The sequence below is a fragment of the Lissotriton helveticus genome, chromosome 9, assembly GCF_964261635.1.
Source record: "Lissotriton helveticus chromosome 9, aLisHel1.1, whole genome shotgun sequence".
Taxonomy (NCBI): Eukaryota; Metazoa; Chordata; class Amphibia; order Caudata; family Salamandridae; genus Lissotriton; species Lissotriton helveticus.
Window position 1 is genome coordinate 1,256,565,636 of NC_136070.1, and position 21,051 is coordinate 1,256,586,686.

The 21,051-nt window shown below is 53.0% G+C and overlaps 1 protein-coding gene across 5 annotated transcripts in view; it reads right to left on the reverse strand.

Annotated features, from left to right (window-relative positions):
• Positions 1-1,273: 1,273 nt before the first annotated feature.
• IP6K2 (inositol hexakisphosphate kinase 2) overlaps positions 1,274-21,051 on the reverse strand; it is a 33,572-nt gene continuing 13,794 nt past the window's right edge. The window contains exons 2-6 of one of the 5 annotated variants that reach the window (XM_078661787.1): positions 20,401-20,705; positions 18,128-18,350; positions 15,208-15,380; positions 6,114-6,289; positions 1,274-2,044 (exon numbers count right to left, since the gene is read on the reverse strand). In XM_078661787.1, coding sequence (XP_078517913.1) covers positions 1,547-2,044; positions 6,114-6,289; positions 15,208-15,380; positions 18,128-18,350; positions 20,401-20,602 — 1,272 coding nt within the window. In that variant the 5' untranslated portion in view covers positions 20,603-20,705 and the 3' untranslated portion in view covers positions 1,274-1,546. Of the gene's footprint in view, positions 2,045-6,113; positions 6,290-15,207; positions 15,381-18,127; positions 19,698-19,739; positions 20,857-21,051 lie in introns of those variants that run through there. The other 4 variants (XM_078661789.1, XM_078661790.1, XM_078661788.1 and 1 more) reach the window with 4 other exon arrangements.

Consider the following 21,051-nt stretch of genomic DNA (forward strand, 5'->3'; position numbering starts at 1 on the left):
TTCCAGCTGGATCTTTCTCTGGGTCTATGGTCAGCAGCGTTTGAAGGCCCGCTTGAAAGTATCAAACAAATTCTATTAAAAAACTGAATAGCACACCACCACCTTTGACAAAAAAAAGATTTGCCTTGTGTTTAAAGCTAGGAACGCTTCAAATGGACAACTCTAGAAAGACCTAGACTCCAACCAATTAGGATTTCCAGATCTTTCACGAAATGGACTCCGCAATCTGGGATGACATACTTAACATGGTGGCGAAACAACACATCCTTACAGGTTTCCTCAGATCATGGATGACCAACATGGCTGATCACGCTACATTTGGACAGATGACCGCATCGCTCGCAGGAGCCACACCAGTAATGATGTACAGTTTCCAGGTTTGAATAAACTAAATAAAATCAGAACCACATTTATCTGACGTATGGGTCAGTTCAGTAACGGTTATCTAACAATTTCAAGTTGGAGACTCAAGCTTCCAAGTAACCTACCTCAATAGTTAAGAGGGAAAGCCCACAGATCATGATAAACAAAAACTGGGCAGGAACCGAAACTGTACAGTAAACAGTTAACGAAAAGAGGCCTGCTTGTGTACCCGGCATGGGAACAGCGGGGCCAGCACTTCTGGACTCAATAACAAATGCATTCCAGTAATCACATTTGTGCACTCGCAGAACAATTTAATAACACCAGTATGCCACCAGTAAAAACGAGTTGTCCGTGTAAATATTAACACGAAAGAGGAGTTTGCTTTTGGAATATTATGGAGACAGGCAGTTCACTGGTTTAATTTGCTACTTTTGTGGCTTTCATTGCATTCCTCGTCTTTGATGTTGGTCAACTTTGGAAAAAGTCAATTTCATCTCGCTGCTAATTTCCGGTTTTATGTACCGTGCCTCTGCTTAAATGCTGGAAATGCAGGGCTGGGCAGTGGTGTCTGCAGTACTCCGCATTCAACCTAGCCTGTACACCGCACCCACAGCAGAGACAATGCTGTCCAAGTAACACTAAAAGAAATCATCATAGGCACCAGCCAGGCAACAACGAATTGAAATGCTGGAAATCAGAAAACACGTCAACTAGGCAGACACGCCAGCACGCATCAAGACATCTTGTGCACATCCTTAAACCTTTTGCCATGGCTGGGTCGATCGAACTTAACATCTTGCCTTAGACTAGGAGTAACTCCAGCCCCTCTGCGTGGTAGGGGCCAAATACTTTCTGGTTACAGAAACAAGGGGAACATCCTCAGGAATTACATTCACGTCACATACAATGAAGCAAAAATAGGTTTATTAGAACATATAGACACAGGAGTAACAGAGGTATTTGAATTGTCAAATATGGAATGTTTATGAAATAAATAAGGGTACCAGGGTTTGTGGGTGCGTGTCCAGCACCACTTGAAGTAAATGCCCTCTTCTGACAGTATCAATTTCTGAAGGAACTTTCCCTTCAGAAGCTGTGCAGATTCCTACCACCAGAAAGTGGTTAATAATTCGGAATACAGTCACTAGTGCTTTGTACAAATTCAATGTGTTCAACTCTTTTATTCACTGCTTTCATCCCTTATTTCTTTTATAATAGTTATTAAGTTTTGAAGTCCAAAAATGTAACCAGAGTCAAGGCCTTCGTGTACAACGCTGTCTTCGCCATAGAACCTGCAAGTGGTGTGTGCAAAGTCTATCATTCGGATATCCACCGTGCTCGCTGCAGGCTTGTTAGCGAAGGCTCCAGCAGACTCGTCCGACGACGACTCCGACAGGTCCTCAAGATATTCTGGGTCCGAGTCCACCACCACCTCCTGTAAACCCTTCCCATCGTAAATGATGAGCAACGAACTGGAGTAGAACCGGTAAGACTCCTGTTTTTCTAAAACAGTTTTGAGTTCTGTCAGTTTTTTAATCACAGGCTCAAAGAGTTCCCGGTGTAAGTATCTTCCATTATGAAAGAACTGGTAAAGTGCTTCCTTAAATCCTTGAACCGTCAGCTTCCTCCCGTGGTACTTGTTCATAAACATTAGCTGGCCAGTGCCCGTCTGGTAGACCTGAGGAGAGAGAGAGAAAAAGCTGGAGTGAGAAACTGCAGAATGTCAGAAGACAACAGTAGAGATAGGTGCGAGTTGGACACTGCTGAAGTGGATCAAATCCTACTTAACAAATACAACTCACACGATGCCACCCATTTATTCAGAATTAATAAAAGTAGAACACAGGGTACCTAATGGCTCAGCTCTCTTAGCCCTATCCTCCTTAATATTTTACCTATAGCCATTAATGACACTTATTTAATGCCCATTAATGACACATTCAATCTTACGGCTTGAGCTTTGTAAACTAAGCCGACGGCACTAACATACATCTCACTAGAAGCATTCCATAACTGTCTAAGAGAGGCTGCAAATTGGCTGAACATCAATTCATTAAAATTAATGGAGATGAAACTGAATTTTGATGTTGCTCTCCTTCCATATCTCCATATACGCTCCCAAACAACTTCTGGCCATGGTCCAGCAAAGGCAACCTAGAGACATCGCAATCAGTGCATAATCTGGGAGTACACTAGCTCTCCATGGAGAAACATGTCAATACCACGGAGCCGCGGGATAGCGTTATCTTGAGCGATGCAGTGTAGACTACTACAATACAGTGTCAACACCCTTCCCACCCGTTCTAGAGGCCCATGGAGCATTGTCTCCTACACATCCTAACTAACATTTTAGAAATACCAATGGGTACTGTATAAAGTGCATATTATTTTGCATTTTTCACTTTTTTGCATATAGCACACAATCTTATCACATTTGATAGCAACATAGTGAGTACTGGAGGGATCAGTTTCAGTCCTGATGAAGAAGCCCCGATGCTGCGAAACATATTGACTTGATCAGGAGTATCCGCACATTACACGCAGGACATCTCCAAACCACCATTTTAACAGTACCAGCCTCAATCACCTATTAAAGTTTCTCAAGTCCATAAGGTCAGGTCCTTTTTAAATTCACTTTTCGTATTCACTCTTGACCCTTCTTCTCACTACTCCTACACCACACATAGCACTGGAAGATCAGTGCTCCTGCGTAGTCGCAGGTCGTAGCACGCCTCGTCCCGCAGGTGGGCGGGAAGACCCCTATGATGAAGCATGACACCAAGGGCCCTTTTGATGTGTGAGGGGTATTTAAGCAAACACTGTGTGCGTCCAACCAATATAGAAACACACTTTTTTGACAATGGGAAACTGTCAAGAGAACCCTCCTTAGAGGTGGATCTTTATGTTTTGTTATAATAAGACAGCAGCAACAGGTTTTGCATTACAACGAAGGTGAAGAAAAACTGTACCACTGCTGCCACGACATACAAGTAAGGTAGTGGTTCAAAGCACAGCCTTAAGTAGAATCGAGTACTGTAATGCCCTGCTACGAAGAGCCCCAGACTGACTGCACAGAGTGCAAGCGGCAGCAGCAAACCTTGCACTAGATCAACCTGGGCGAGCCTCCTCATCGGGCACCATGAAGGAACTTCATTGGCTTCCGGTAAAGGAAAGGATCTCATTTAAATCACTATGCAATGCGTATAAAGCAATAAAGGGAACAACCCCAATGCGGTTACAAAGAAACTTCAAGTGCTGTAGACCAGCTAGGGACGAACACTCTTCATCGGCCTCTCTCTTACGTATTCCGAAATTATGGAAAATTAGATATGGGGGTCGGGCCTTCTGGGTGAGGGCAGTTCAATTATGCAATAAATTGGCAGGCTCCTTGAGAGCCTTTAATGGCTTGCTTCAGTGCAGGAAAGATCTTAAAACCCACTTATTTGCCAGATAGCTGGTCTGCCAGATACGGACGTAAAGTTTTCTCTGTTTTTAATTAAGTGAGCACCAGGATACACTTTTGAGGTGAAAGATGCGCTTAACAAATGCAATAATAATAATATTAACAAGAAGGCATGTTTTACCTACAACAACGGATTCTGGAGTGGAAAATAACTGGTAACTGCAGCATAAACACAGCTCAGATTCTTAACATTCCCCAGAGAATTAGGTTTGAAAGTTTCCGCTCGGAGATAAAAGTTGTTTGTGAGATTACAAACACCTTATTGCAGGGGCTTTAGAAATCGTGTTAGAACATGTGCAATCTTGACACTTGTTTCTCGGTGCTGATTAACATCAATTACAGCCTACACCCGCTGACGTGAAGCAAAAAACGCACGTAGGAAAGGGATACCACCTAGGAAGGCACCCCCTGGTTTGGGTGGAGAAATGATTATTAAAATATACGTTCTGAGGTTGTGTGTGCCAGGTCAGTTAGACTCGATAATTTGGCCACCATCATCGATCTTATGAGGCAAATATTTATTTACACGCTGCCAGTTGCTTCTTTAACCAGTTCCCAGATACAAAACTAGTCAACCCATGTCTGGACAGGAACAACTACTTCAACACATTGCATAAATAAGAATAGCCCAGCTAAATCAGCCAGATGGCAGGCATGGAGAATCCCAGAGGGCACAGCCTCAAAACACAATCAGACAGTGAAGGCACCGCCACAGGTAGAAACCCTTAGAGCGAGACCTGTTGATACTCAGAATCTCACACAGGAAAGTACCAGCACAACACAAACGCACAGGGGGGTGGTGTCAACACTTGACATTATACAACAGTTGGCCATGAGGCCAAATGCCACACGGTCTTGGGGATCAAACCATAGAACGGCAACCGCCTCGGTACCAACAATCCCACAAGGGGGTGGCCTCAGCATCAAGAATCCCACAAGGGGGGGGGGGGGAATTGCCTCAACATTAAAAATCCCTTGGGATGTGGGTGGTCTCCACATCAAGAATCCCACTGGGGATGGATGCTTCGAGACCAAGGATCCCACAGAGGACCGATGCTTCGAGACCAAGGATCCTACAGAGGACCGATACCTCGACATCCAGTATCCCACAGGTGCTGGCCCGGACATCCAAGAATCCCATAAGTGGTGGGCCAGACATCCAAGAATCCCGCAGGTGGCGGCCCGGACATCCAAGAATCCCACAGGTGCTGGCCCGGACATCCAAGAATCCCATAGGTGGTGGGCCAGACATCCAAGAATCCCGCAGGTGGCGGCCCGGACATCCAAGAATCCCACAGGTGGCGGCCCAGACATCCAAGAATCCCATAGGTGGCGGCCCAGACATCCAAGAATCCCATAGGTGGCGGCCCAGACATCCAAGAATCCCATAGGTGGCGGCCCGGACATTCAAGAATCCAGCAGGTGGCGGCCCGGACATCCAAGAATCCCACAGGTGGCGGCCCAGACATCCAAGAATCCCATAGGTGGCGGCCCGGACATTCGAGAATCCCATAGGTGGCGGCCCGGACATTCAAGAATCCCATAGGTGGCGGCCCGGACATTCAAGAATCCCACAGGTGGCGGCACGGACATCCAAGAATCCCACAGGTGGCGGCACGGACATCCAAGAATCCCACAAGACGCAGCCCGGACAACCAAGAATCTCACAAGAGGCGGCCCGGACATCCAAGAATCCCACAGGTGGCAGCCCGGACATCCAAGAATCCCACAGGTGGCAGCCCGGACATCCAAGAATCCCACAGGTGGCGGCCCAGACATCCAAGAATCCCACAGGTGGCGGCCCAGACATCCAAGAATTCCACAGGTGGCGGCCCAGACATACAAGAATCCCACAGGTGGCGGCCCGGACATACAAGAATCCCACAGGTGGCGGCTGGTATGTCAAGAATCCGGGAGAGGGTTGGGGGGAGGGGGTATGCTCAACATTTAGAATAGCATACGCTTCAAAACCAAGACCTCTAACTCGTTTTAACCTTCAACCCCAGCAGGTGAACAGTTATGATTTGGCCTTACACAGCGGATACTGACCAAGCATGATGCTACGTAGATAGATCATTTTAATATTAATATCATAGGAATAAAAAAAGTTGAAGTAAAGAGGGAGAGGGGGTCGGGGAAGCATTACGAAAAAAAGAAGATGTGAATATAGCCGTGCAAGAGCCAGCGTTTAGAAAGCCTAATTTTTCCTACCCTCCTGTGAAACACGCAAATCAACTTGTTAAGTTATTTCTTCATAAAGCAAACGTTACTTCTGGAAACGTACCTGCATACCGCAGACTCTGACGCCAATGACTGCTGAAGTGCTTTGTTGACATTTTCGGATTTGATTGGCTTTCTTCTCCTCCGATGCGTCATCCCCATGCTGGCGAGTCCCCATTTTCAGGTCTAATACACAAGGAACCTCGTACCGGCATGTTAAATTTTCCAACAAGATGAATTCTGATTGGTTAAGGAAAAATTGAGTAATGACGACTTCCTAAAACAAATTGCTGATATTCACCATTGGTTTACATACTGTTGGAAATGGGATCCCTGGCTGGCCAGTGCTTTCACCAAAGTCAGTCAGAGACCACCACTCCCAAGTCAGGGCAAGGGAGTTACACGCCAAGATAACCCCTGCTCACCCTCTAGGTAACGTGGCGCGAGCAGCAAGGCTAAACTTGGAGGCGATGTAAGTTAAGTATTTGCGCACGCACCCCAGCAACAACACCCAGGCCCACCACAAAGGAAACTCCACACAAGGTTATATAAAAATAGCCTTTGTATTACACCAAAACACATTAGATAAAACACACACTTTACAATGTGCCAGAGGCACGGGCAGAATTTACAAGGGATTATTTACAAGACAGGGCCACCTGGACCACTGTCAGGAATCAGAAGTAACAGTGTCAGAAATAGCACTTAGAATGTAAAACATAGAATGTAAAAGCACTTTTAGCACACAACCAGTAACTACTGGTAACCAGGACCTCACTAGCACCACCTGTACTAAGGAGGAAACAACCACCTACACATCACAATACCTGTAGGGGTGTAAGAACAAAACACATGATGCAATGCATAACATTCATTCAGAGGTGTAAAGGCACATGACGCATAAACAATACATTCAGAGGTGCATAGAAAGTACAATTGCGCCAAACTCACGTAAGTCACCACCTGTGACTGTCCCTAGGCCAACTGGCCTCTCTGGGGCTAGGACGCCCTGTGTCCAGGGTCCTAAACGTGGCATCTGCCCACAAAGTGCTGGGCAGCTGGGTGAAGATGGGGCAACACGATGGAGCCTTGTGGGCTCAAGCACACTGGTGGGCAAAAGGAAATGCCCCCTGGAGCCTCCTCTGGGCTCTAATCACACATGGCACCCAAAGAGCCTCTCTAGGCTCTAAACAAATGTGGGCTGTGAGCCTCTCGCAGGGCTCTAATGAAGATGTGGGCGGGAGCCTCTCTGGGCTCTACACAAATGTGGCGCCGTGAGCCTCGCACTGGAGGGGAGGGGCGGGCACCGTCAATGTGCCCCGACGCCCCCCTCTCCCTGAGCAGTCACTCACCGGCTTCTGCAGATGCTCCCTCGGTCTGGGGAGTAGCGCGTCTCCTCTGCCCGGCGGCTCTTCTTCTCCCCGGGGCTCTCCCTTCTCATGGAGCCCCGGCAGGCAGCAGCTTCCGCCTGCCTCTCTCCTGCCCCCGGCCTGCCTGACTTCCGGGTCGCGGCTGCGGGGGCGGGACTTCCGGTCGGCCCGCTCTCCGATTGGCCGGCCGGCGAGAACACTTCCGGGTCGCACTTGGCAGCGGCCCGGCAACGTTTTTAAACACCCCGGGCTGCGGCGGTGAATCTCGAGGGGCAATGCCGGGTGGGCACCGGCCTTAATTACCATAAAGCGCGGTGGGCACGCGCTCGATTATTCAAAACCAGCGAGGTGGGCACTCGCTTTACAAGGTAGATAAGGCGCTCCCAAGCGCCAGGGGGCAATCACAGCGCTCCCAAGCGCTACAATTCCAAATAAAGCGCTCTCACAGCGCTAGAGGCCAATAAAGCGCTCCCTCAGCGCTAGGACCAAAAGAAAGCGCTTTCAAGCGCTAGGGCCCCAAGTAAAGCGCTCCCAGGCACTTAGCAGAAGCAAAGTCCAGCAAAGTTCAGGGAAGTAGGCAGAGGGGCAAGGCTGGGCCCAGAGCCAGCACACTGGGTCTCCAGGCAGGGAGACACCCCAAGTGGCGGTCCTCTGGCCCAGCAGAAGCAACAGCCCCCTCAGGATCCTGAAAGAGAACAACATCTGTGGGGACACAGCCCCATTTTTATACACCATTTCCCTTTGTCTGAGGGTGCAGAGTGGGGGCGGAACCAGTCGCAGCTGGTTCTTGAGTACTCTGTTTACCTCAACCACCCTCTCTATTCACTGGCAGGGCCTGGGTCATTAGACACACCACAGGGGGGCGGAGCCAGCATTGTGTGGGGAAAACCCAGCCCATCCAGGACACAGGTACACTCCTCCCACACATCACTCATGCTAATCTCCCACCAGACTTCCTTGAGCCTGGCATGCCAACCAGCTCCAGCCAATCACACGCCAGCACCCTCACAGCACACGTACAGCCATGTCTAGAAATGGCGCTTCCCTACTAGACACATACATTCCCCATGCATTCCTATGGGCGGGCAGGCCTAGCTCAGCACATGCACTCAGAGTGCGCACGCACTTTCCACTGGGACACAGTGAAAGTGCGCAGAATCCAAAAATCACCATTGCCAGGTCACCATTTAAAGCGAAAAGTCTAGGGGTGAACCTGCCCTAAGGGCCAAAGTCCAACACATACATTTCAACTCATTTTATGAAAGTCTGCGAGCCGCAGTAACTGACAATGCAAGGCAGCTGTTGCAGTATTCGACCCAATATAGGGAAACTGTTGCAGGAATTAATGCAATGGAGTTGGCCGCAGGAACTGATGCAGGGCACATCAACGGCTACGGGAAGCGACTGAATTCTAGGCAGCTGCTGCGGGAACTGACCCAATGCAAGGCATTGGCTGCAGGAACTGACCCAATGCAAGGCATTGGCTGCAGGAACTGACCCAATGCAAGGCAGCGGCTGCGGGAACCGACCCAAAGCAAGACAGCGACCGCGGGAACCGACCCACTGCAAGGCAGCGGCCGCGGGAACCGACCCACTGCAAGGCAGTGGCTGCGGGAACCGACCCACTGCAAGGCAGCGGCTGCGGGAACCGACCCACTGCAAGGCTGCGGGAACCGACCCACTGCAAGGCTGCGGGAACCGACCCACTGCAAGGCTGCGGGAACCGACCCACTGCAAGGCTGCGGGAACCGACCCACTGCAAGGCAGCGGCTGCGGGAACCGGCCCACTGCAAGGCAGCGGCTGCGGGAACCGGCCCACTGCAAGGCAGCGGCTGCGGGAACCGGCCCACTGCAAGGCAGCGGCTGCGGGAACCGGCCCACTGCGGGAACCGGCCCACTGCAAGGCAGCGGCTGCGGGAACCGGCCCACTGCAAGGCAGCGGCTACGGGAACCGGCCCACTGCAAGGCTGTGGGAACCGACCCACTGCAAGGCAGCGGCAACCGACCCACTGCAAGGCAGCGGCTGCGGGAACCGACCCACTGCAAGGCAGCGGGAACCGACCCACTGCAAGGCAGCGGCTGCGGGAACCGACCCACTGCAAGGCTGCGGGAACTGATCCACTGCAAGGCAGCGGCTGCGGGAACCGACCCACTGCAAGGCAGCGGCTGCGGGAACCGACCCACTGCAAGGCAGCGGCTGCGGGAACCAAACCAACCCAACCCAATGCACTGCAGCAGGAACCGTCCCAATGCACGGCAGCTGGAACCGAACCAATGCAAGCCAGCAACAGCGGAAACCAACCCAATTAAAGGCAGTGGCTCCAGAAACCAATGCTGGGCAAGGCAGCGGCTGCGGGAACCGACCCGATGCAAGACAGAGGCCGCGGGAACCAGACCGTGGGAATCGACCCAATGCAAGGCAGCGGCCACGGGAACCGACCCACTGCAAGGCAGCTGGAACCGTCCCAATGCAAGGCAGCGGGAACCGTCCCAATGCAAGGCAGCGGGAACCGTCCCAATGCAAGGCAGCGGGAACCGTCCCAATGCAAGGCAGCGGGAACCGTCCCAATGCAAGGCAGCGGGAACCGTCCCAATGCAAGGCAGCGGGAACCGTCCCAATGCAAGGCAGCGGGAACCGTCCCAATGCAAGGCAGCGGGAACCCTCCCAATGCAAGGCAGCGGGAACCTTCCCAATGCAAGGCAGCAACTGCGGAAACTGACCCACTTCAAGGCAGTGGCTTCAGAAACCAATGCTGGGTAAGGCAGCGGCTGCGGGAACCGGCCCACTTCAATGCAGCGGGAACCGTCCCAATGCAAGGCAGCGGGACCCGTCCCAATGCAAGGCAGCGGGAACCGTCCCAATGCAAGGCAGCGGGAACCGTCCCAATGCAAGGCAGCGGGAACCGTCCCAATGCAAGGCAGCAACCGCGGAAGCTGACCCACTTCAAGGCAGCGGCTGCGGGAACCCAATGCCGGGTAAGGCAGCGGCTGGGGGAACCCAATGCCGGGCAAGGCAGCGGCTGGGGGAACCCAATGCCGGGCAAGGGCAGCGGCTGGGGGTAACCCAATGCCGGGCAAGGGCAGCGGCGGGGGGAACCCAATGCCGGGCAAGGGCAGCGGCTGGGGGGAACCCAATGCCGGGCAAGGGCAGCGGCGGGGGGAACCCAATGCCGGGCAAGGGCAGCGGCTGGGGGAACCCAATGCCGGGCAAGGGCAGCGGCTGGGGGAACCCAATGCCGGGCAAGGGCAGCGGCTGGGGGAACCCAATGCCGGGCAGGGCAGCGGCTGGGGGAACCCAATGCCGGGGCAAGGCAGAGGCCATGGGAACCGACCTGACTGAAGGCAGTGGTCGTGGAACCGACCTGACTGAAGGCAGTGGTCGTGGGAACCGACCTGATGCAAGGCAGCGGGAACCGACCTGATGCAAGGCAGCGGGAACCGACCTGATGCAAAGGCAGCGGAACCGACCCGATGCAAGGCAGCGGGAACCGACCCGATGCAAGGCAGCGGGAACCGACCCGATGCAAGGCAGCGGGAACCGACCCGATGCAAGGCAGCGGGAACCGACCCGATGCAAGGCAGCGGGAACCGACCCGATGCAAAGGCAGCGGGAACCGACCCGATGCAAGGCAGCGGGAACCGACCCGATGCAAAGGCAGCGGGAACCGACCCGATGCAACGGCAGCGGGAACCGACCCGATGCAAGGCAGCGGGAACCGTCCCGATGCAAGGCAGCGGGAACCGTCCCGATGCAAGGCAGCGGGAACCGTCCCGATGCAAGGCAGCGGGAACCGTCCCGATGCAAGGCAGCGGGAACCGTCCCGATGCAAGGCAGCGGGAACCGTCCCGATGCAAGGCAGCGGAACCGTCCCGATGCAAGGCAGCGGGAACCGTCCCGATGCAAGGCAGCGGGAACCCGTCCCGATGCAAGGCAGCGGGAACCGTCCCAATGCAAGGCAGCGGGAACCGTCCCAATGCAAGGCAGCGGGAACCGTCCCAATGCAAGGCAGCGGGAACCGTCCAATGCAAGGCAGCGGAACCGTCCCAATGCAAGGCAGCGGGAACCGTCCCAATGCAAGGCAGCGGGAACCCTCCCAATGCAAGGCAGCAACTGCGGAAACTGACCCACTTCAAGGCCAGTGGCTTCAGAAACCAATGCTGGGTAAGGCAGCGGCTGCGGGAACCGGCCCACTGCAAGGCAGCGGAACCGTCCCAATGCAAGGCAGCGGGAACCGTCCCAATGCAAGGCAGCGGGAACCGTCCCAATGCAAGGCAGCGGAACCGTCCCAATGCAAGGGCAGCGGGAACCGTCCCAATGCAAGGCAGCGGGAACCGTCCCAATGCAAGGCAGCGGGACCCGTCCCAATGCAAGGCAGCGGGAACCGTCCCAATGCAAGGCAGCGGGAACCGTCCCAATGCAAGGCAGCGGGAACCGTCCCAATGCAAGGCAGCAACCGCGGAAGCTGACCCACTTCAAGGCAGCGGCTGCGGGAACCCAATGCCGGGTAAGGCAGCGGCTGGGGGAACCCAATGCGGGCAAGGCAGCGGCTGGGGGAACCCAATGCCGGCAAGGGCAGCGGCTGGGGGTAACCCAATGCCGGGCAAGGGCAGCGGCGGGGGGAACCCAATGCCGGGCAAGGGCAGCGGCTGGGGGGAACCCAATGCCGGGCAAGGGCAGCGGCGGGGGGAACCCAATGCCGGGCAAGGGCAGCGGCTGGGGGAACCCAATGCCGGGCAAGGGCAGCGGCTGGGGGAACCCAATGCCGGGCAAGGGCAGCGGCTGGGGGAACCCAATGCCGGGCAGGGCAGCGGCTGGGGGAACCCAATGCCGGGGCAAGGCAGAGGCCATGGGAACCGACCTGACTGAAGGCAGTGGTCGTGGGAACCGACCTGACTGAAGGCAGTGGTCGTGGAACCGACCTGATGCAAGGCAGCGGAACCGACCTGATGCAAGGCAGCGGGAACCGACCTGATGCAAGGCAGCGGGAACCGACCTGATGCAAGGCAGCGGGAACCGACCTGATGCAAGGCAGGCGGGAACCGACCTGATGCAAGGCAGCGGGAACCGACCTGATGCAAGGCAGCGGGAACCGACCCGATGCAAGGCAGCGGGAACCGACCCGATGCAAAGCAGCGGGAACCGACCCGATGCAAGGCAGCGGAACCGACCCGATGCAAGGCAGCGGGAACCGACCCGATGCAAGGCAGCGGGAACCGACGGGCGAAGGGGCAGCGGGAACCGACCCGATGCAAGGCAGCGGGAACCGACCCGATGCAAGGCAGCGGGAACCGACCCGATGCAAGGCAGCGGGAACCGACCCGATGCAAGGCAGCGGGAACCGTCCCGATGCAAGGCAGCGGGAACCGTCCCGATGCAAGGCAGCGGGAACCGTCCCGATGCAAGGCAGCGGGAACCGTCCCGATGCAAGGCAGCGGGAACCGTCCCGATGCAAGGCAGCGGGAACCGTCCCGATGCAAGGCAGCGGGAACCGTCCCGATGCAAGGCAGCGGGAACCGTCCCGATGCAAGGCAGCGGGAACCGTCCCGATTGCAAGGCAGCGGGAACCCTCCCAATGCAAGGCAGCAACTGCGGAAACTGACCCACTTCAAGGCAGTGGCTTCAGAAACCAATGCTGGGTAAGGCAGCGGCTGCGGGAACCGGCCCACTGCAAGGCAGCGGGAACCGTCCCAATGCAAGGCAGCGGGAACCGACCTGATGCAAGGCAGCGGGAACCGTCCCGATGCAAGGCAGCGGGAACCGTCCCAATGCAAGGCAGCGGGAACCGTCCCAATGCAAGGCAGCGGGAACCGTCCCAATGCAAGGCAGCGGGAACCGTCCCAATGCAAGGCAGCGGGAACCGTCCCAATGCAAGGCAGCGGAACCGTCCCAATGCAAGGCAGCGGGAACCGTCCCAATGCAAGGCAGCGGGAACCGTCCCAATGCAAGGCAGCGGGAACCGTCCCAATGCAAGGCAGCGGGAACCGTCCCAATGCAAGGCAGCGGGAACCGTCCCAATGCAAGGCAGCGGGAACCGTCCCAATGCAAGGCAGCGGGAACCGTCCCAATGCAAGGCAGCGGGAACCGTCCCAATGCAAGGCAGCGGGAACCGTCCCAATGCAAGGCAGCGGGAACCGTCCCAATGCAAGGCAGCGGGAACCGTCCCAATGCAAGGCAGCGGGAACCGTCCCAATGCAAGGCAGCGGGAACCGTCCCAATGCAAGGCAGCGGGAACCGTCCCAATGCAAGGCAGCGGGAACCGTCCCAATGCAAGGCAGCGGGAACCGTCCCAATGCAAGGCAGCGGGAACCGTCCCAATGCAAGGCAGCGGGAACCGTCCCAATGCAAGGCAGCGGGAACCGTCCCAATGCAAGGCAGCGGGAACCGTCCCAATGCAAGGCAGCGGGAACCGTCCCAATGCAAGGCAGCGGGAACCGTCCCAATGCAAGGCAGCGGGAACCGTCCCAATGCAAGGCAGCGGGAACCGTCCCAATGCAAGGCAGCAACCGCGGAAGCTGACCCATTTCAAGGCAGCAACCGCGGAAGCTGACCCACTTCAAGGCAGCGGCTGCGGGAACCCAATGCCGGGTAAGGCAGCGGGTGCGGGAACCCAATGCCGGGCAAGGCAGCGGCTGGGGGAACCCAATGCCGGGCAAGGGCAGCGGCTGGGGGGAACCCAATGCCGGGCAAGGGCAGCGGCTGGGGGAACCCAATGCCGGGCAAGGGCAGCGGCTGGGGGAACCCAATGCCGGGCAAGGGCAGCGGCTGGGGGAACCCAATGCCGGGCAAGGGCAGCGGCTGGGGGAACCCAATGCCGGGCAAGGGCAGCGGCTGGGGGAACCCAATGCCGGGCAAGGGCAGCGGCTGGGGGAACCCAATGCCGGGCAAGGGCAGCGGCTGGGGGAACCCAATGCCGGGCAAGGGCAGCGGCTGGGGGAACCCAATGCCGGGCAAGGGCAGCGGCTGGGGGAACCCAATGCCGGGGCAAGGCAGTGGTCGTGGGAACCGACCTGATGCAAGGCAGCGGGAACCGACCTGATGCAAGGCAGCGGGAACCGACCTGATGCAAGGCAGCGGGAACCGACCTGATGCAAGGCAGCGGGAACCGACCTGATGCAAGGCAGCGGGAACCGACCTGATGCAAGGCAGCGGGAACCGACCTGATGCAAGGCAGCGGGAACCGACCTGATGCAAGGCAGCGGGAACCGACCTGATGCAAGGCAGCGGGAACCGACCCGATGCAAGGCAGCGGGAACCGACCCGATGCAAGGCAGCGGGAACCGACCCAATGCAAGGCAGCGGCCATGGGAACCGACCCACTGCAAGGCAGCGGCCATGGGAACCGACCCACTGCAAGGCAGTGGGAACCGACCCAATGCAAGGCAGTGGGAACCGACCCAATGCAAGGCAGTGGGAACCGACCCAATGCAAGGCAGTGGGAACCGACCCAAAGCAAGGCATTGGCTGCGGGAATTGACCCTATGTAAGGTAGCGGCTGCAGCAACAGCAGCAGGGAAAGGCAGCAGATGGGGGAACCAATGCAAGGCAGTACAAAGCAGTAGTTGCGAGACGAGAGAGAGAGAGCACAGCAGTTGCCATGGGTTCTGATGCAAGGCAGTGGGCACGTCATATATACAGTGCAAGGCAATGGCAACGGGATCTGATGCAATGCAAGACAGTTGCTGTACTTTAGGAGGCAGGGGCTTTGTTGTAGGGCGCAGGGCAACACAGCGGCCGTAGGATCTGATGCAGTGCAAGGCAGTTTGGCATTACTTTAACATGAAGGATACTGTATTGATTTCTGTGCTTTGCATTTTCCTTCATACGCTGCAGTTGCTGTTGGTGACATCTCATACTCCAAGGGTTGTGTTTGAACTGCGAACCCACATTGCCTTTTTTTTCTGTGCTGTAATAAAGGACTTCAGATTTCTTCAACCATTCAAATTCTTCTTCCAAGTTATGACTGAAAAGACAAAAGGCAAAAACGTTCTGGTAAGTACAATTCCGACCCCGCCTTCAGTAATGCAGGTTACGCTCTGCGCAGCTCAATGTAGGGTTCGGCTAAGCCGTGTTTTCGTGAGCATTAGCTACTAAGAAAGTTTAAACACCTGAACTGGAGTAAAAGAAGCAGTTGCAAAAATGTTCCTACATTCTCCTATCCTGTACTACAGTAATAACTTGAAATTTGACCAGTGCGGTGTAGGTATGTGTTAATGTATGCCTAGTACTTCGCACTATTCAAATACCATTTCAGGCGACATTTATGGTCAGTGGCGTTACACACAGACGGACCCCTTGAAAATTACCTCCAAGACTACATGCCACAATGGAGACATTAATCACGTTCTCCCTTATTGCCCCCTGGTCGTCCTCATTCCATCCACAGCGAGCAGACACGATGGAGCTGTGCTAACTCGGTCGGGCTTGCTTGAGGAAGCATCAACCAATATGAACTGCCCACTCTGCAGCAAGGGGACACAACCCGTCCAAAGATCACGACAACCTGTCCATCCAATGGGTTGTATGTTTATACAACGCATTCCGTTGCAACGCATGCCTTTACCACGCATGCGTTACAACGGAATGATTTTTTACCGCATAACCTTTTCCTCTAATTCTTGCGTGGTGACGTCGTACGTCGTTAAGAGGAAACTGAAGTTTTTTTCCGTTTCCTCTTAAATGACGACGATTGCCTGCATAATATGACGTGATTTCAAGTGAGGTTTTTATTTTGGGACGGGGGGGGGGGGGGGCTGCCACGAAGACAAGACCTAGTTAATGACAGTCACCCACGGATTGAACCCTTTGTGCTCAGGTCCAGTTTATTTAAAACGTCAACACATGAAAACCGTGGCATCACCCAAATTATGCAGAGATTAACAGGTAAACCTTTCATCAAAGGTAACCAACAGAAGACTAGTCTAGGCGCCTGCATACAGCTTATAGATCCGTCATAAAATATTAGGATACACATGAACTGGACACAAACCACAGCAGAAAAGGGTAACAGCTGCCAAGGGACATTCTGGGGCAGTTTTCCTCAAACGTTTGTCAAACTGGCTTCTTTTCTCGTTTAAACTGGGGCTCAAATAAAGGCGCATCATGTTACATTAAAGATGCATCTGTGAATGTTAATGAGATGACAAATATTCATGGGAAGTCCTTATCATGTACCGACGTGCATCTCTACTACAGGAGGTCCATCAGGTGACCTCTACGGAAGAGGTAGCTGGTGCCCCCACGCCTGGGGTCAATGTACAAAAGGGAGGTTTTGCTAAAGCTCCACTGTGTCAATCACCCATGAACATAAGCATGTGTGTTTGGGAAGGAAAGGTAATGATTAATATGGCAATCCCCTTAGACCCAACCCGAAATGGAGACTCTAAAATGTACTGTACACAAGTGGCTTGGGGGATTTATTCACACCTTAACATACGCATACTTTACCGGTGTGTGCTAGTAGCATGTACAACGTTATTAACTTTGACACAAAGTATTGCTCTCAATTACTACATAGGGCCTTTAAATCAGTTTTGATTCAGTGTATTGACATAACAAAATGCACACAGCGCAGGACTCCATGTGGTGAAATGATTAACATACTTTAATATAAACAATCGTCTGGTATATATTTCATTAGATACAAGAGAACTCCCTGGGATTCCAGAGTTATCCAGGCGCGAAACTGATCACATTCCAACCAGACGTTGCGACCCAACCATCACTGTATGGCCTTCATCAGGGCTCAGTATCGAATCGATCTTTTTGCTCCTCTAGTGTAATTACAGGTATTGTCTCTCAAGAGTCAGAGTTGATCAACACCGGGAGGTGTGTGCTTCACGAGGCGCCCTTATAATGCCACCTAATCAGGGGCGTAAAAATGACAGTGTTTTTTAGCACTGTACTGAGAATCCACCTTGTAAGTGAACTTTCAAAGCCAGAGACAACACCTCACTAGTACCAACGGTTATAACATTCAGTACCATCGACCTCTTCACATTTCTTGCGACATATCACTGTAAGGCGTGCCTGTATATATCTGGAATCCAAATCAATCCACACGTCGGTTGGTGGGTCAGATGTTGGTACTAGTGAGGTGTTCTTGTCTGCATTGCTAGTTCAACACCCATTAAATGGATTCTCGTTAAAGTGCTAAAAAGCAATAGCATTTACGGCTGCCCGGCATCACATCCATGGTTCGGTGGCATGAGTGCCCCTCACGAGGGGTGCTCCACGAGGACTTGATGAACCTGGATTCTTAATGGGCAATATTTGGGAACGCGCTATAGGAGGCTAAAGACAGGTGTCTCAGGCCTGATGAAACCCTGGTTTTGATGGTTGGGTCGAAACATCCGGCTGTACTGGGATCAGTTTTACACCCAGATAATTCTATTCATGGAGTCTTCTCCAGTATTTAATAAAATACACAAGAAAATTGTTACGCGATTTTATGGCAATATGTAAATGGTTTCACCACACAGCACTGTGCCGTCGGCATTTTATTAATGTGTGTTAATACACTGAATACAAACTGATACGAGTTGCCCGGTGTAATTATAGGATGTGAACCGGTGTATACTTTTATAACCTGCGGTTTTTAGCCTATGGATGAATGCCACTGGACAGCTGTTCCAGAAGGGATGCAGCATTTAGTTGCTTTACAGGACGCCATACACAACCACACACAGTACCTTCCCATCCAACACTCACCTTTTCATTTTTTCCTCTTTTCGGTGTTGTCGAACACGCTCTTTGGTCAACTTGTCGTTTTCTAGTAAAACTGGTTTCTTATTGGTCCACCGGATGAGCTTGTTCTTCGGTTCGCAGTCGGAATGAGCCCCGTTCTCCAGGTTGTCTTGGTCCCCGTTCAACGGGTAAGCTATGAGACATAGGTTACCTTCTTCACTGCCTTCGAAACTCACCGAGACCACTCCTGGAGAGGGGAAGAAGGTCGGGGGAGGGAAACAAGGTGGCTTTAGTACATGGCTCGTGAAATGCTTTTATGCAAAATGATGAAGAGCAGTTGTGTGTTGTTCTTACCCATTCCTTAGTTTGTCACACGTCAAAACTCATCTGTCAACCTAACAAATATCAAAACACCTTGACAAACACCCAACATAAACAAATTATTGTTAACGCACAAAGGTTTAGCTGGGAGATTCGTCTCCTGGTGTTGCATAATGTATAAAATCGGAACTAAATAATAACAGGACACGTTTTCAATCAATGAAAATATTTATTAATTTCTTATGGGGTAGTTTGTTTTTATTTAATTTGAAGTAAAGCATCTGACATTTAAACAGATGTAAAACAGTTCCTATTTACATCTTTCAGCAGATCTGCTTTCAGTTTTGTGATCTGGCAGAATCCAACGTTTTCAGCAATCACAAATCTGTAAAGGGGAGGGAGTGTTTGAAAGTACAGTAGGGTACAGGGTTGCATGCAAAGCAAAACGAAAACAGGATCACAGAACAACGAGCAGAATTCCGAGAGCTTGCAATTGGAATCAGCACACTGTATGAAAGTTCAAGAGACCGGACTGCTATGAAGCGGCCAAGTGGAGAACAGGTTATACACACAAGTGTTTCTGTGACACGCAGAGGATCCTGGGAGCGTCAGAGTCTCTAGGGCACTGCATTGCTTTAGAGTCTTTGAGAGACGCACTTGTCAGTGCTGTCAGCGTTCAGCTCTTATCGATGGGTGCCTTTCCTTACAGTAACAGCAATGGGCAGAGACTGGCACTCCTGAACTGGGCAGGCGGCTCCCAAGTGCATACTGCTGCCAAGCACCACAAAGGAAGCACTACACGAAAAGGGGCACAGCCAGCTAGCAAATGGCCTTGGCTTTGTCCTGGAAAAAAACAATAAAGATGGCCCGAATCAAGCCCTGCCTCCCCCACCCCGATTAAAAGATAAAAACACCAATTAGATAGTTAGACATAGTGAGCACACACCGGTTACAATATTCTTACTAAAACCTGCGATGGGAAGCATGTACAAGTTATGTGTGCATACAGATTAAAGCATTCTGGCCCAAGACAAATCGCACAATTTCTGCCCCAAAGTGTTAAACTTTAACTTTTACAAAGTGATAAACGTGAAATTATTTTTAAAATACCCGTTAGCTAGAAGAAAGTTCAGTTCATTAGAGAGTGTAGAACATGCATCAATAGATCACTTTACATTTCCCAGAACAACGACAATAAGTATTGCAAAGCTCGGAAGAACAGGGAAACTCAGCCCCGCACCCACCCACGGGGCAGCTCCCTGGAAGCCCGCACCTACCCCCGGGTCAGGCCCCACAGCTCCCTGGAGCCCCGCACCTACCCCCGGGGCAGCCCCCATAGCTCACTGGAGCCCCGCACCAACCCCGGGGAAGCCCCCACAGCTCCCTGGAGCCCCGCACCTACCCCCGGGGCAGCCCCCCTCAGCTTCTTGGCCAAGACTGCAGAATTTCCAGGAGGTTTTTCTCTGCAAGTGCTGAACTCGCTCGGACTTTGAGACAGACCCATTACGCAGAGTTGTATTCATAAGTGTGCAGCTCTTGTGAACGGCAGTCACACTAAGATGGGCGCGAGATGATTTATGAATCGGTCCCAGTAGGGTTAAAGTTTTAATCTTAAGGATAAACTTGGAGTCAGACTGCAAACTTTAAATTCATTTTTACCTAGATCCCAAGAAAGTCTACAATGACTAAAAAGCAGTCAAATGTATATTACCAGCCGAGGAGGCTCCACAACAGGCCCCAATAGGAAAAGCACTTACCTTGTCTAAGGGCGCGCTACCGCTAGCAAGGGCTGCTCTAGTCTATGAGGAGTCAGCCGTCTCACCCATGCACCACAGCCTGCTCTGACAGCACCAAAACTACAGAACACAGAGAAGAACCCCAGCGCCTCTCCGCGGGGGGAGAGGTTTAGGGAAGCAAGCGAAGCTCTGCAAAGGAAGAGAAGAGCGCAGCAGGCAGGCGCCGGGCTGGGGACTTACCCTTGTACTGCGGCGTGAATTTGCGGATCTCGGTGGGCAGGGTCTCATAGAACTGGTGCTCCCTCTGGATGAGGGGCTTGCAGATGGTTTTGTCATTGAAGCGGAGGACACACGAGTGCCCCCCGACCTGGTGCAGAAAGGGCTCGAGGATGACTCCCTTGGCGTAGTGCTCCACTTCCATCGTGCCGAATGCAGGGCTCATCCTTGTAGCTCATTAGACAGAGAAGCGCCGAAGGTGCGGGAGGACTAAAGGGAGGCTTCTTGGATGGGTCCTTAACCAGCAGCTTATTTACGGTGGCCTTATTCTGTGCGAAGACAAATGGAAAAACAAACACCTCCACTTTTACAAAGGAGAAACCAAGCACAGTCCCGTCATCATGTACTGAAAGGAAACACAATCCATGCAGCTCGTCGCTCGCAGTCCCGACTGAGGCTCGGGGCTACAGGCACGGAGACAAATAGCTGAGGTCAGAGGGAGAAAAACAAGCCTGGCTCCACCCACCCCGAGAGCTGCCCAATCCGGCTCGCCCTGCGAGGCTGGGCGGGGCCAGAGAAGACTCACAAAGGAGAAGGGAAAACACTACTGCCTCAGCTTTTTTTCGTTTCTCTTAACTCACAACATTTTCTTATCAACACAAAGGCTATAGGTCC